Raw genomic sequence first — 14,643 nt, 5'->3', positions numbered from 1 at the left:
GTTTTGCGGCTCACAGGCACCAGGGGGGTGCGAGACGACCACCATTCAACACGAAATCAGTAATATAAACATTACAATGACTCCAAAGCTGTTCGGTTAAGGTAAAAAAGTTACTTAAGTTCTGCTTTAAGTCCACATGTCATGTAAACTAGAAATATGCTTCTAACCACAGGTCGAGAGCTGTCGTTCCAACCACACAACTTTGCGATGCTGTTTGCGAATGTTCGTTGGAACGATGGTTTCGGGAAACACTGACTCGTTGAACTATGCTGATAACGACGGAAGTTGCTAACATAGTTGGCTAACGATACTTTTGAGAAACGCACCACAGGTCAGTCAAGCACTCTGATGATATCAACAGGTCAGTAGAGGTGAGGGGTGTGTCTGGTCTGTCTAGAGGAACAACGGAGAAGGCCATGTCTTTTACCTCTGTCCAAAATCAACATTTGTTCCTCTCGCAAACACAATTGCAGCTTGGCAGCGCCGGCCGTCACACCCATCGAGGTGTTTTTTATGACCACAATCGGTCGACCGGCACAATGACCTCAGCACAGTTACCTGCTCCATACACCCATAGACACGGCACACGTAATCGTTCAAACGCACACTCTAATCAAGAGTTTAGGTTGGCATGGGCTGATGTCCGCTTGGGGTGAGTGAAATACTCAGTGTGTATAAACTGTGCTCGGTGAGAACAGTTTTTGTGTACATGGGGGAAGTGAAGAGAATGCTTTTGTATATAGGCTACTGTTAAATTAATTAAACAATCATTGGAAAGGTCTTAAATAGTTCCCACAGGAAGTGAGGCTAAGTTCAGGAATAATGAGGAGAATTGAAGAGACTGGAGGTGTGAACAGGGTTGAGATTGAATGAAGGTGCGTTATTTCACACCAACTTTAAAGGGATAGTTTACCCAAAAATGCTGTTATCATTTATTCTCCCTAAGGCTCCATCCACACTACTACGTTTTAGTTTAAAAACGCAGACCTTTTGCTACGTTTGCACCTCCCATCCACACTAAAACGGCAAAAATGAAGACCTAAAACGGAGAAGTTTAGAAAAGCTGCCGACCCCATTTTTTCGTTATGAATCTCCGGAGGGCGTTTTAGTGTAGACAGGTCAAAACGGAGGACTTTAGAAACGATGACGCAGAGGCTCACGCTCGGCTCTCTGATTGGATGTCATACAATGGAAGAAAACGCACAGCAACAGCCTGGACTACCAGTTACGTTAGTGCAAGTAAATTCTGCATTTCACAATGCTATAACTGTCGACATGCTCCGGAGGCAAGCTATTATTCAAGCGATCTGACAGTTCCCGTGTGCAGCGGCGATACCGACCGTACATGAAGCGTCGGTTTTGAGTTAAGCCGGGAAGAACCAGCGCATGGTGGGATAATTTTATCAATGAAGTTGTAGTTCCTGAAGAATGGTGCGAAAACTCTTGAATGTCCAGATCGGCACTTATCAACCTCAGCGAAATCTGAGGAATAGTCAATCTGTTTCCTGTTTACACTGGCATGCCCGTTTACAGCATGCCCACTGTAGGTGAATGGTGACGTGATCCGCGTTTTCAGTCGTTTTAATGTGGACGGAGATCAGTAGTGTGGATGGGGCCTAAAGCTGTTCCAACCCTGTATGAATTTCTTCTGCTAAACACAAAAGAAAATATTTAGAAGAATATGGGCAACCAAACAGTTAATGGGCCGCCATTGACTTCCATAGTATGGGAAAAAAAATAATACTATGGAAGTCAATAACCCATCAAATGTTTGGTTACTGACATTCTTCAAAATATCTTATTTTATGTTCGTAGACAGAAATTCATACAGGTTTGGAACAACTTGAGGGTGAGTAAATGATGACAGAATTTTCATTTTTGGGTGAACTATCCCTTTAAGTTTAATGGTTTACACAGGGTTATAGGCACCCTTTTTCTGTCCAGACACATGCAGGACAAACATGACTCCTTATTTGAAGACTTAATGTTGTTGTTTTTTACTTTCTTGGTCCTTTGATCCATCAGTGTCTTTTTTAATGATGATTCTATTTGAATCAACCCTCCTTAGCATCTTCATCTTCTTTTCAGCAATGAAGAACTGCTGAAGTCTGTATTTATTCATCTATAGGAAATTTGTAATGTAGACAGAGTGAGAAATTGCTTTGACTCAAATTTAAATGGTTGTATTATCTCTGAATGACGCATGAAGCTTGTTATAGAAATGTAAATTTCAAAATTCATTAAGTAAATTTCAAGGATACTTAATTTTTCTCAAGGCAGGACGGTGAATTACTGAAATACACAAAGTGCATTGGTTTAGAATACGTCAGGTTTAGTGCCATCAAAAATTATTTGGCACTTCAGTCTCACTTGTCAAAAATGTATGAATGTATTAGATAAGACATCCAACAAAGTAGCAATTGCAAACAAATGATGCCATACTGCAAACATTTAATGAACTGATGTTAGGGTGATTTTAGTGAGCATGTAACACTAACTTAACTAAATGTTGTCAGCGTTAAGAATTTCTATATAAAAGCTTATTTTTAAAAAGAAATCAATAAATCAGATTTCATTATAGGAAATGTATTGTGAGCAGCATTTGATAGCTGTGCTATAGCTTCATGAGTGTGTGCTGCATTGGCACGATGTGGGCTCATGGCTGACTGCACATGCTCCATAGGCTCAATGCTCTAGAATGACATCATGTCTTTCTGTGTCATCCTATCACTATTCACTGGCAGTCCTGTGTGGCTTATCGTGCTAGTGTCCACTATATCAACACACAAACCCCTACGGAACAATTGCTAGGGCCTAAATTGCAGGGATTACCATGAAGTCACTGAAGTATTACAGCATTAACTATTAAATTTATATTTTTTCTTTACTATTATTAATATTTCTGTATTGATATAATTCTGGTTCCAACTTTTATTGCTTCCCTATATCAGATATGATGTGCAACCTACTATATCAATGGCTGGCAGGTTTATGATTAATGGTGAGGGGGCAAATGTTATAGAACAAAAGTTAACAACAAAAGTCACATAGGCTTCCATTAAGCAGTTAGTTAATTGTGCTCTTCTCTTTATCTTGATGTTTGGTCCTTATGTACACAACAACCAGTCAAATGTTTATGAGAGATACTGTGCAATATGGGGAAATGAATTGTGTATCTTGGAATAAACTCTCCGTCTATGTAGCATAAAACATTGCCCATTGACTGTCAGTCATGTTGTTTTCCCTCTGAAACTTGTAGCACAAACTGTTTCCCCTGACAACAATAATTCAACAGTTTAGATAAGTGCTAAACAATCCCAAACTTTAAATAAACCATTCCCAAGTATAGGATTTTGCCAACTGTTTCATGTGCTCTCTTGACCAGGATTGCCACAGTAAGAGAAACAGTCAAAACATATAAACCCCAAAATGCCAAAATAACTCAGACTATACACCTTTCCCGACTTTTAAACATTGGTGCTTTGCGTACTGTTTAAAATCTTGGTGTGAACCAAAACTGACAAGAATGTGTCTGGCCAATGATTCAGCTGCACAGGAAGTTTTTTTAACAGGGTATTGTTGAAGTTTATCCATGTGTGTATGTGTGTTTGAGCTTCCTGGCCGATATCATAAATGTGCCATTGCGCTGCACTGTTGCCCCGTTATCACAAAACCATTAAACCTTATACCTCCAACACCCAGCTTTCCTGCATGTGTGTGCCCAAATGCTTTATTATCACCATTTCCTAAGGCTGTCTGTTTGTGAAATATCTCTGTTGTCATAAGGTCTTTTGGCTTAGTGTGCAGCAACATTTTGTTGAAGATTTGTGGGTGGATAATTTACTGTGTGTATCCCACTCATACAGTGAAATACAAACACTGTAATACCAAAATGCTGCTCCGTCTAACATGAGCAACCATGTCATGAAGTTTGTGGCACAGTTTCCCAGTTCTAATTGCTGTACATGGATAATAAAACAGATTTAATTTTTCACTTTCCCTGTTTTCTGCCAGCATTCAAAAACAGTTTTTTAACAAATCTCTCCTTGGTCACCAAGGCTGCATTTATTTGGTCAAAAATACAGTAAAATAAATAAATAAATAAATAATATTGTGAAATATTTTTAAAAAAAACTTCTTTAAATGTGTTCCTGTGATTGCAAAGTTGAATCTTTCAGCAGCTGTTAGTAACAATGCTAATGTTTTTACTGGCACTTTGTTCTAAATAATACTGTATGCATTTTATATTATTTAAAATAAACGGAACAGGAAGTTTGACCACAGATTTATCTGTTTTCAGTTTTCGTCATCTGATACATCCTTACAGCATTTATATCATGATGAAGTTGGCCATTGCTGTGGACCTCATGCCCCAGTTTTATTTTATTTATTTTTTAGCGTGTGCTCTTGGTTCGGGCCAGTGGATGGTGTCCTGTCCCTCTGGCCCCTCTGGCTGCGGGTCTGTTGATCCTATTGTCTTCTGCTTCAACACTCGTGGTCTGGTGCATAAAGGGCATCTAGTTAGCAGCTTAAACTCTACGGCAGGCATGAAAAGCAGCCATCATAGCCCATTCGCTCACATCTGCTCAGTGGTGCGACAAGGACGAGGACTGAGTTTGGGTGACTGGGGGACAGGAGTCCAATTCGCCCCGCAGGGCACCAGGAGCAACGGACAGAACTGGACTGCATTGAATCCACCACTGTGCAAAGGTGACCGTTTGATGCTCACCTTTTAATGCAATAGCTTGTACTTGTAGGCTATAGTTTTCATCTTTTAAAATTGTTTTCTTTTATGTCTAAGATGTGAAGATGGCTTAGATTGTTGAATGTGAGCCCATTGGTGATGTGTTTTGGCAATAGCATATCTGAGTCTTACAGTTGTTTCCTGGTCCTGTTTGTAAATGGTCAGTTCAGTCTAGTTTAAAAAAAAAAGAAGGTTTACAGATTAGTGAGAAGGTACACGTGGAAAGTATTTTTTGAAAATGCTGTATAAAAAACAGCAAGTATATATTATGTATTTATTATGTACAACCCCAAATCAGAAAAAGTTGGGACATTTTGTAAAATGCAATAAAATCAAGAATATGTGATTTGTTCATTCTATTTAACCTTTTATTAGCTGTGAAAAGTACAAAGAAACGTTTTCCAATGTTTTCACTGACCAACATAATCGTATTTTGTAAATATGAACAAATTTTGATTTTGATGGCTGCAACACACCCCAAAAAAGGGACAGAGACCAAATAAAAGTGAAAAGATTATTCAAATTAGATTATCCAACTATTTTGAAACAGTCCACAATGAGCAGGTGAATTGGTAATAGTTGAGGGTATCATGTTTGGGTGTAAAAGTGCTTCTCAGTCTTTTTAAGCAAAGATGGGTCATGGCTCATCACTTTGTGCCAAATATCATGAGAGAATTGTCAAACAATTAAAAAATCACATTTCTCAATGCAAGATTGCAAAATATTTATGCCTTTCATCATCTTCCATACATAATATTGTCACAAGATTCAGGGAATCCAGAGAAATCTCAGTCTGTGTTGGGTAAGGCAGTAGACATGTGTTGAATGTGCGTGACCTTTGAGCCCTGTTAAATACAGCCACATGTGCTCAGGAGTAATTTGGAAAACCATTTTCACTGAACACAGTCTGACGCTGAATCAAGAAATGCCACTTGAATCTCTGTTACGCAAGGAGAAAGCTTTACATCAGTTCTATGTGGAGATGCCGGTGAGTTCTCTTGGCCTGAGCTCATCTCAGATGGTCTAGAAGTAAGTGGAAATGTCTGCTGTGGTCAGATGAGTCCATGTTTCAGCTTGTTTTTGGGAGAAAATGGACATAGAGTTCTCAGTCCCAAAGACGAAAGGGACCAACCAGACTTTCACCAGCAACAGGTGCAAAAGCAAACATCTGTGCTGGTTTTGAGGTGCATCATTGAAACGGTATGGGTAACTTCCATTATTGTGAAGGTACCATTGACATGGAGGCATATATTTGGATTGTACAGAGACATAAACTGCCATCAAGATGACATATTTCCTGGGAAGCAAGACAATGCCAGGCCTCATTCTGCACTTGCTATATACAACTGAGTGGTTTCTAGACACTCTGCACCATAGAAGGGATGTGCCTGCCTGTTTACTGCAGTCCAGATATGTCTCTTATGGAAAATGAAAAGGAGAATCAGGCAATGATGACCACAGACTGTTGAGCGGCTGTCTTGTATCAGACAAGATTGGGCAAATATTCCACTAGCAAAACTCCCAACAATTCGTATCCTCAACTCCCAAATGATTAAAAAGTGTAATTAAAAGGAAAGGTGATGTGACACAGTGGTAAACATGTCTCTGTCACAACTTTTTTGAGGTGTGTTGCAGCCATCAAAATCAAAATTTGTTCATATTTACAAAATACAATTATGTTGGTCAGTGAAAACATTGGAAAACTTTTCTTTGTAATTTTGTCAGTTAAAAAAAGGTTAAAAAGAATGAACAAATAAAAGATTCTTGATTTTATTGCATTTTACAAAATGTACCAAGTTTTTCTGATTTGGGGTTGTATGTGTCAGGCTTATTATGCATCACTGGATAATGTATAAGACACTTGGGTTGCACTTTATTTTAACAGTATATGTGCACTCACGTGTACTTAACTAAGAGAGTACTGGGTAATATAAGGTTACTAGATGGGTTAAGGTTAGGTTTAGGTTCAGGGTTAGTACTTATTATAGTAATTGAATAACTGGATAATTACTAAGTACATAGTATGTACATGGGAACAAGACTGTAAAATAAAGTGCTACCAACACTTGTGTCATCTTGTTTCTCCCTAATTCATATTTGTCTTTCTTGTACACAGCTAATATACAACCATGGGAGACTGGAGCTTCTTGGGTAATATTTTGGAGGAAGTAAACGAGCACTCCACTGTGATTGGCCGTGTTTGGCTAACGGTGCTGTTCATTTTCCGCATCTTAATTCTGGGCACGGCTGCCGAGTTTGTCTGGGGAGATGAGCAGTCTGATTACATATGTAACACTAAGCAGCCAGGTTGTGAGAACGTGTGTTACGACGAGGCCTTTCCGATCTCTCACATCCGTCTATGGGTGTTACAGATTATTTTTGTGTCCACACCTTCGCTTGTATATGTCGGCCATGCTGTCCATTACATTCACATGGAGGAGAAGCGCAAGGAGCGTGAAGAAGCTGAGGTTAGCCACCAACAGGAACTAGGTGAAGAGCGTCTTCCTCTAGCGACGGATCAGGGAAGTGTTCGCACCACCAAGGAGACCAGCACGAAGAGTAGCAAAAAGTTCAGACTCGAGGGAACCTTGCTTTGCACCTATATCTGCCATATCATCTTCAAAGCTCTGTTTGAAGTAGGCTTTGTGGTCGGACAATACTTCCTCTATGGGTTCCGCATCCTGCCACTGTACCAGTGCAGTCGTTGGCCGTGCCCCAACACGGTGGACTGCTACGTCTCCCGGCCCACCGAAAAGACTATCTTCATAATTTTCATGCTGGCAGTTGCTTGCGTTTCATTGTTCCTCAACTTTGTGGAGATCAGCCACCTTGGCTTGAAGAAGATCCGCTTTGTGTTCAATCGACCAGCTCCTGCACAGTTGGAACCTCTTGGACCACCGGAGAGAAGTTTACCGTTTCTCTTAAACACCCCTGTCCAAAAACGCAAAGGCTATAGGCACCTTGAAGAGGAGAAGATAGACGAGGTTGCACACATATATCCACTAGCTGAGGTCGGTATGGAAGAGGGACAGTTCTTCTCACCTCAACTTGAGAAGGAGCAAAAAAGGAGTCAGGAGGCGGTCATGCCAACAGCTCCACCTGTAGAGACAATCATGTGTGATGAGACTCGACCCTCCTTTATTCAGGTCACAGAGACACTATCAGAGCTCCCACCAGAGGAGCTACTTCGGGAAGGAGATGAGGTAGACAGCATAAAGACTCAGACTGCTTTACCAGAAGTACCGGAGGAGCGATCAGAGGGAGAAAGTGTGGAGGAAACATATTTAATATCACTTGAGGAGAGTCTTGATATAGATCTGAGAGAACTGGCCAGTAGAGAGGCAACTGAGGAAAAGTCAGTGAAAAATAGTTTGGTAGATGCTGAGCCAACACAAGAGGAAAACTTTTCAGGAGCTGAAGAGAATGAAATCTCACAGGAATTTGTGGGAAAGGAGGATAACACCTATAAGGACAAGAGAAGAGAAGAAGAGAGTTTACCTGATGTGGTAGAGGAAGGGACAGAAATTGGGGTGTCTGATAAAGAGAGTGAACTTTGTGAGATTGAGCCTTTTGAAAATGAGGACATTTTGGAGGAGGTAAAAACTTTAGATGATGAGAAGATTGCTGAAGATTTGGGGGAACAAAAGTCTGAGGCTTTAGGGGAGGTAGTAGGGTCAAATGTATCTGACATAGAGCCCATTGGGGATGAAGTGGATTTGGGAAAGGACAAAGCTCAGGGGGATGTAGAAGATACAGAAGGGGATGGAGTTCAACGGGATGAAGTAGACACAGGAGTGGGTGGAACTTTAGAAGATGTAGATAATATAGGAAAGGGGGGTGCTCTAGAGGATTTAGTGGATGCAGGAAGAAGTTGTGCTCTAGAAGATGTAAGGATGGGTAAGGATGAAGTTTTACAAAATCTAAATGAGAATAGACCTATTGAGACTGCATTCAGCACAGGTGAGGAAGTTCTAGATAAAGCTCTAGGACTTTCAGTTGACTCTGTACAGGTGAAAACTTTGGGGAAGGATGGGGTATCATTAGAGATAGAGGATTCAGAGGAGTTGAAAGGCTCTAGGGAGTGGGATGATAAAGAAGAGGACTCTGTGGAAACTGAAGGCCCTGAGAAGGAGGAGTGTTCTGAAAAATCAAAAGCCTTGGAGGCCATAGAGGAGGTGATAGATGTTCCACTTATAGCTCTGGAACTAGAGACAACAGAGGAAACAAGATCATTAAGTCGTCTTAGCAAAGGGAGCAGCAGAGCCAGGTCAGATGATCTAACTATATGACTGACTAAACTCCAAATTTCTCTAGTTCCACATTATCAGGTGGACCAGCATACATGCATTTTTTCTAGATCAGGAGTTTTCAAAATCTGATGCCAAATGATGCTCTCTTTTATACTGAAGTATAAAGGCAGCTGTGTATTTTAATGCATAAGGATTTATAATAATTGAGAAAAATATTATTTCCCAAAATTAAGCCCCATAGCACCCCTCTGTGGTACCCTAGGTGTCCCAGATCCAAGTTTGAAAAACTTCAAACTTCTAGATGATACATTTTCACACAAGTTAATCTTAAAAAGCAATGCAAAAGAAACTGGAAAAAAACATGAATAGCTTATACGGTAAAAATATAAACATTAGCCACTTTCTAAAAAGTAGCTAATTTCTCACTGTGAAAAGTATTAAAGACATATTTTCCTAAAACAATTGTAATTTTTTTTTAAATGTCAAACATTTATGTTTTGAAGCTAAAATGTAGGTTAAATACAAGAAAAAAAATTGTCTTGATTTTAGCAATTTTTTCATAGCATTTATTACAAATCCACAGGGATAGTCACAGGGAGTAAATAATCTCACATTCTCAATTTATGCCTTATCTTTCGGTTGTGTTTAATAGTTATGTTTATCTATACATCTGCCATTTATTGTTACATGCTGATCCTGGGCCATAGAAATAGTTGTCTTTTTGTTTATAAATCCACCAATTGTGTAAAACATTCACATCCTTTTTTGAGTTGTTCTGAATCTACTACCAATGGTGTTCAAGTCCATTAAAAAGAGTTTAAAAAAATGATAGTTCCATAATTTAGTTCCATATTTAGATGGACTGTATCATTTAAAACGATTTATAACAATAATTTTATGCTGTGTGCAATACCTCTCACCAGATACAATGATCCTTTACTGGTTTATATGTCAAGATTTTATCTGATGATAAAGATACTACAATGAGTGATGACTAAAGAGCCCTGTGTTTGTCTGTTGTGCAGGATAAAGCTTTTCACCTAACCTGAGACATAATTTCTTTAAAAATATTGAAAGACTAAATTATAACTGCAGAAAATGTATGAAAGTGCACTTCACAGGACAACACTGAAATGAACCTTCTATGACCTCTAGCGGCCAAACATATTATAGCTCAAGGTTTTACTATTTTCAAATCAATTTTAATAAAATTTATATTTTTATTTATTTAATTAAAACCTTCTGAAAATACACTGAAAACAATCAACAACCACAGTCCCAAAAATAGAAACTGAAAGTACCTCTTCATACATAACTAGGCCAATCTGGGAAGATTAAAAAAAAACACATACATGAAGTAAACAAATGTGACTAAATATTTTCATTTATTAATATATCATGTGATTTTGCATTGAAAATTAACTTTTTTTACTATCAAAATACTTATTCTGACCTATCTGATTTACTCTAGTCTAATTTGCCAAACTACTAGCTGTAAACTGGTAAGACTTCTCATCAGTGACTGAACTATAACGTTACTGTGGGTTTAGAGCTGTTGCATTTCAACACATGAATACATTGGTGGTTTACAAGTACAGAGTGTCTGCGCAGTGCCACTGTATGCCTGTGATCATTATAGTTGCTATTTACAAGAAACCATATTGAAGAATCAATAATGAAATTGAAAGTGCATGAACATGTTTGTGTGCATTTGCATCCATCCAGTACAGTGGCTGCATATTAACATATTTTTCTTTTTCTGAACGTATAACATTTAAAAATAAAGTAAGCTAAATTCAGACTTTTTATGCAGATATTACTCTTCACAGACACATCATCAGGAGATTTTACTCCAGTCAAGGGAATGTCCTTTGTTGTCTCTCTTGTCTCATTCCATTAGCTACACAGCAGCAGTATATAATAGTTCTTCCAAGCAGCCTATAAAGGCTTTGTTTAAAGTTTGTTTGTGATGGTTCTTGGCTCACTCATGCTCCCATTCCTTGAGAGCTGTCATTCAGTTCGATCACAAAGGTGGTACATTATTGCTAAAGTGAGGATTTCATAATTAAGTATTTTAGAAGATGTAGTTTAAATTCCAATGGTAGGCTACACATGAACCTAAAATGTAGAGACGGAGAATAGTTAGAATTGAGAAAAAGAAAGTAATGGGAGACATGTTTTGGAATTTTACAAGAATGTAATGTCATACAGAAAGTGATATCTCTTTCCTTTTTCTTATAAATGCACAACTAACCATATGTGCTTACAAAAAACACCCCTAACACATTCTAATGTCGATATTACACATATGTAAATACAAAATGATCACCTGTTTACATCAATGCTGATCTATGTTGAAGCCTCCGTTTCAAAACAGAATCCTAAAGTCATAGAAACCAAGAGTTATTTACATAGATCCTCTATACCACCATCTGCAATTCCAGATGGGTTAGGGTCAGTTATATACTTAAACTTGAAGTGGTTTTCAAATGGCAGTCAAATCTAATAAGAATGACCCTAAGATCTAGTCACCCAATAAAAGCAGTTGCTTTTAAAACAAGGCTTAAAAACAATTTTACACATGTGGATGATTATAATGGTGGAGTAACATATAAACAAGAAAACAAACAAAAGAGAAACATGATCTCAGCATGATACCTTTTCCTTGAGTAGTGTCCTCATGATAAAGTCCATGATAGGAAGCATGCTGATCAGCTGCCCTTTCTTCCACAGTATGTAAAGATTCAACAGCTCTACTCTAGCACATCCTTCTTGACACACTGAGGACTAAACAAACAAAAAAAAGAGAAATTTAACAAGGCTGATAAATCCACATTAATAGGCATGGGCTTAAAAAGACAGTCTGGTCAAGTAATAAAGCATTTTTTTAATGACTAACCTTTGGAAGTGAGTTCAAAATATAAATAAACCAGTGGAATTCTTTATGAGCTTCTGTCAGTTTTTGAACTTCATGATCTCTGGTGTTTAGACCTTCCAGACTCCTTCGGAATTTCTTAACATTGGAAATCTGATGAAATAGAAATATTTAAGCATTAACTAACTTTTAACAATCTTTTTGTTGTATCTGCAATACTTGCAATTTGCATAATGCATGTCTTATATCTCTACATCAGAGGCTGACTTACATCAACATGAGCATACCTATAAATATCATAAATTATACGCTGTTACCAACAGTATTATGAACCAATGGGACTAATTATTAACTAATTATCTGGTTTCCTTGTCATTCTCCTTTACTTCGTGGAAGAAAATGTGTAATTAAAAGCACATATCCACATTTTGCAGCTGATTAACAAATACAAATCATCAATTTAAATACATTCAAAATTATATGGAAATATAGTGTAGGTATGAAGTGTTTCTTCCATGGAATATCTATATTGGATTGTAATGGAATATTTCGTAATGGACTTCTATAGAAGCTAATCTGTGTGGGAGTCATGCGAGATTCAACAGACTGTAGCATTTCCAGATAAAGTAACAGGCCCATCAGCGTTTTATTTCCTGATCAAAATATTTTTACACGCATTTGGCTATTTCGAAGGCGTTAAATTTGGACCCTGTGTGTAGTTACAAACAGATATTGGGTCACTTTTACCTTGCCTAGGTGGCCTCTGTATTTTGCACGCAAACACTTCAGCTCCTCAGACCATCTGACAATGAAAACTTCACACTCCTCCAAACTCAAGTCATCCACCACATTGTAAGCTTGGGACTGTCCAAAAACCTATAATATAAATAGTAGTAAAAATACTCACTCAGTGTCTGAGCAAAAGAATGATGATTTAGATGATCTCTCACTTGCTCATCATTTAAGCTGTCTCATTTCAAAGGCGAATTTTATCGGCCACATATGTCATCAAGGTAGGATGTCTTATTCCACAAAAGTAGCCTAACCATTATAAAATTGACAGCTATTCCTTGTGAAGTGTAAATTGTTGTGATTTCATTATGACTATAGAATGTAATGGTTACTTTACTGAAATGAGGCATCATCATTGACTTATGCAGCCTTTGCAATGAGACAGGGATTGAGGCATGTCAAGAGATGATCTGCTTGCATAAAATGTCTGACACACACAAATGTACAATCAGTAACAATTAGTAATGTACCTTTGTTGTGACTCTATCTAGCTGGGTTGCCAGGTCTGTTATAATGTGTTTAAAAGTGTCCAAGGTGATTGTTTGTTTCTGTGTGGATACAAAAACACAAATCATTAAGTGACAAGGCTTGTCCATGTATGATTTGTCATTCAAACCATAGCAGTCATGATAAAGCTTGTATTTCTAGGCTAATTTAACAAATTAAAGTAGTTTTAAAGATGAAGTCATTGACTTATATTCCTAATGTAAGCATTATCATCCTCTTGATTACCTATTAGAAATTACACATACAGTATGACAGAAATATTCAGTAATAGCGTAGCCTATAAAAATAAGTTGAATCCAGAAGTGCATTGTTGGTTTTGTGTGCATTGTTTCGTGATTAAAACTTACCAGTGACAATAATGGTTTTGTGAACGGTTCAGACATACAATCATATTCTCTCTCCACAATGTTCGAATGAATGTTAGTTTCCCAAATGACATCATGTCCTTTAAAAGAAGTCACACATTATAGCATGTAAATAATCTGCAGGCTACAGCATACAACTAAAACGAACTGAATTAAAGTTCATTTAAATTAATATACATATCTCCATCACTCAGGATCATCACAAGTATTTGTTTTATCTGTACGTTTTAAGTATCTGTATGCTTTATTGATTTACCGTTTCTAGGAGATTCCTGCATGTTTCGAATGAGCTTTGATAAAATCCTCATAGTTGTTCGGGTACTCCTAGGCTAACACTTCGGAAGATAGGCTACTGACTGAATCGGTTGCAACAGCAAGCTTTCCAAAGGCTTTGTGATACGAAGTTTCCCATTCCTCTCACACTATGAGAGAGAGGGTGGTTCTCATTTCTTATTTGTGCATCCTCGTTTCCTTTCCTCGCTTCCTTTCCTAGCGTCTCAGCTCCACCCCCTGTAAGATACGAGGGAAGGCTGCAAGGAAAGAAAACGATGACGGAGGAATCGAATGAAAGCTTTTAGGCTTGTTCGACTTGAACCGGCGCTGCGCAGACCGATCGGTTGATGACATCAAAGTACCGCGAGAGCGATTCAAAAGCATAAGGAGCCGTCTGCTCTCTAATCGCTCTCGCGGTACTTTGATGTCATCAACCGATCGGTCTGTGCAGCGCCGGTTCAAGTCGAACAAGCCTTTTTTATACATTGGAATACTTGATCACTCGAGCGTCACTTCACTGCGTCATCAGCAGCGCTCAAAGGATCTGCCCTCATGTTGTTGAAGTATGTTTATTTAAGAATTTCATAAGAAATAACAATAAAGCAAGATACCTTGTTGAAATATTTGAGATATGTAGTTTATATAAACTGCAAAGGTAAAGAATAAATTAAAATGATTGTGATCCATGTGAAGGGGGAGGAGAATTGACACGTGCGTCACGTTTAGTCGACAAAAATCTTCCGCAAAGGATACACCCGTGTATCCTCGCTCATGACTACCTCTGGAAGCCTCCTCGACTCCTCGCGGTGCAATTAGAGAATTGAGATGTCCTTCAAG

At 38.3% G+C, this 14,643-nt stretch overlaps 2 protein-coding genes across 2 annotated transcripts; one reads left to right on the top strand and one right to left on the bottom strand.

Annotated features, from left to right (window-relative positions):
* Positions 1-6,857: 6,857 nt before the first annotated feature.
* On the top strand, positions 6,858-9,033 carry gja8a (gap junction protein alpha 8 paralog a). Its single transcript, XM_077215162.1, has one exon. The coding sequence runs from the start codon at positions 6,874-6,876 to the stop codon at positions 9,031-9,033; it is 2,160 nt and encodes a 719-aa protein (XP_077071277.1). The 5' UTR covers positions 6,858-6,873.
* A 1,327-nt stretch (positions 9,034-10,360) lies between these two features.
* LOC143723160 (uncharacterized) lies at positions 10,361-14,144 on the bottom strand. Its single transcript, XM_077215163.1, has 8 exons — positions 13,790-14,144; positions 13,516-13,613; positions 13,132-13,209; positions 12,617-12,745; positions 11,894-12,022; positions 11,653-11,781; positions 11,324-11,375; positions 10,361-11,112 (listed from the first exon to the last, which is right to left on the bottom strand). The coding sequence occupies exons 1-7, from the start codon at positions 13,839-13,841 to the stop codon at positions 11,328-11,330; spliced, it is 663 nt and encodes a 220-aa protein (XP_077071278.1). The 5' UTR covers positions 13,842-14,144; the 3' UTR covers positions 10,361-11,112; positions 11,324-11,327.
* Positions 14,145-14,643: the final 499 nt, after the last annotated feature.

This window comes from Siphateles boraxobius, unplaced genomic scaffold, assembly GCF_051911475.1.
Source record: "Siphateles boraxobius isolate OS27281-9 unplaced genomic scaffold, OSU_SipBor_1 7, whole genome shotgun sequence".
In the NCBI taxonomy this organism is placed as follows: Eukaryota; Metazoa; Chordata; class Actinopteri; order Cypriniformes; family Leuciscidae; genus Siphateles; species Siphateles boraxobius.
This window is presented reverse-complemented; position numbering and strand designations above follow the sequence as displayed.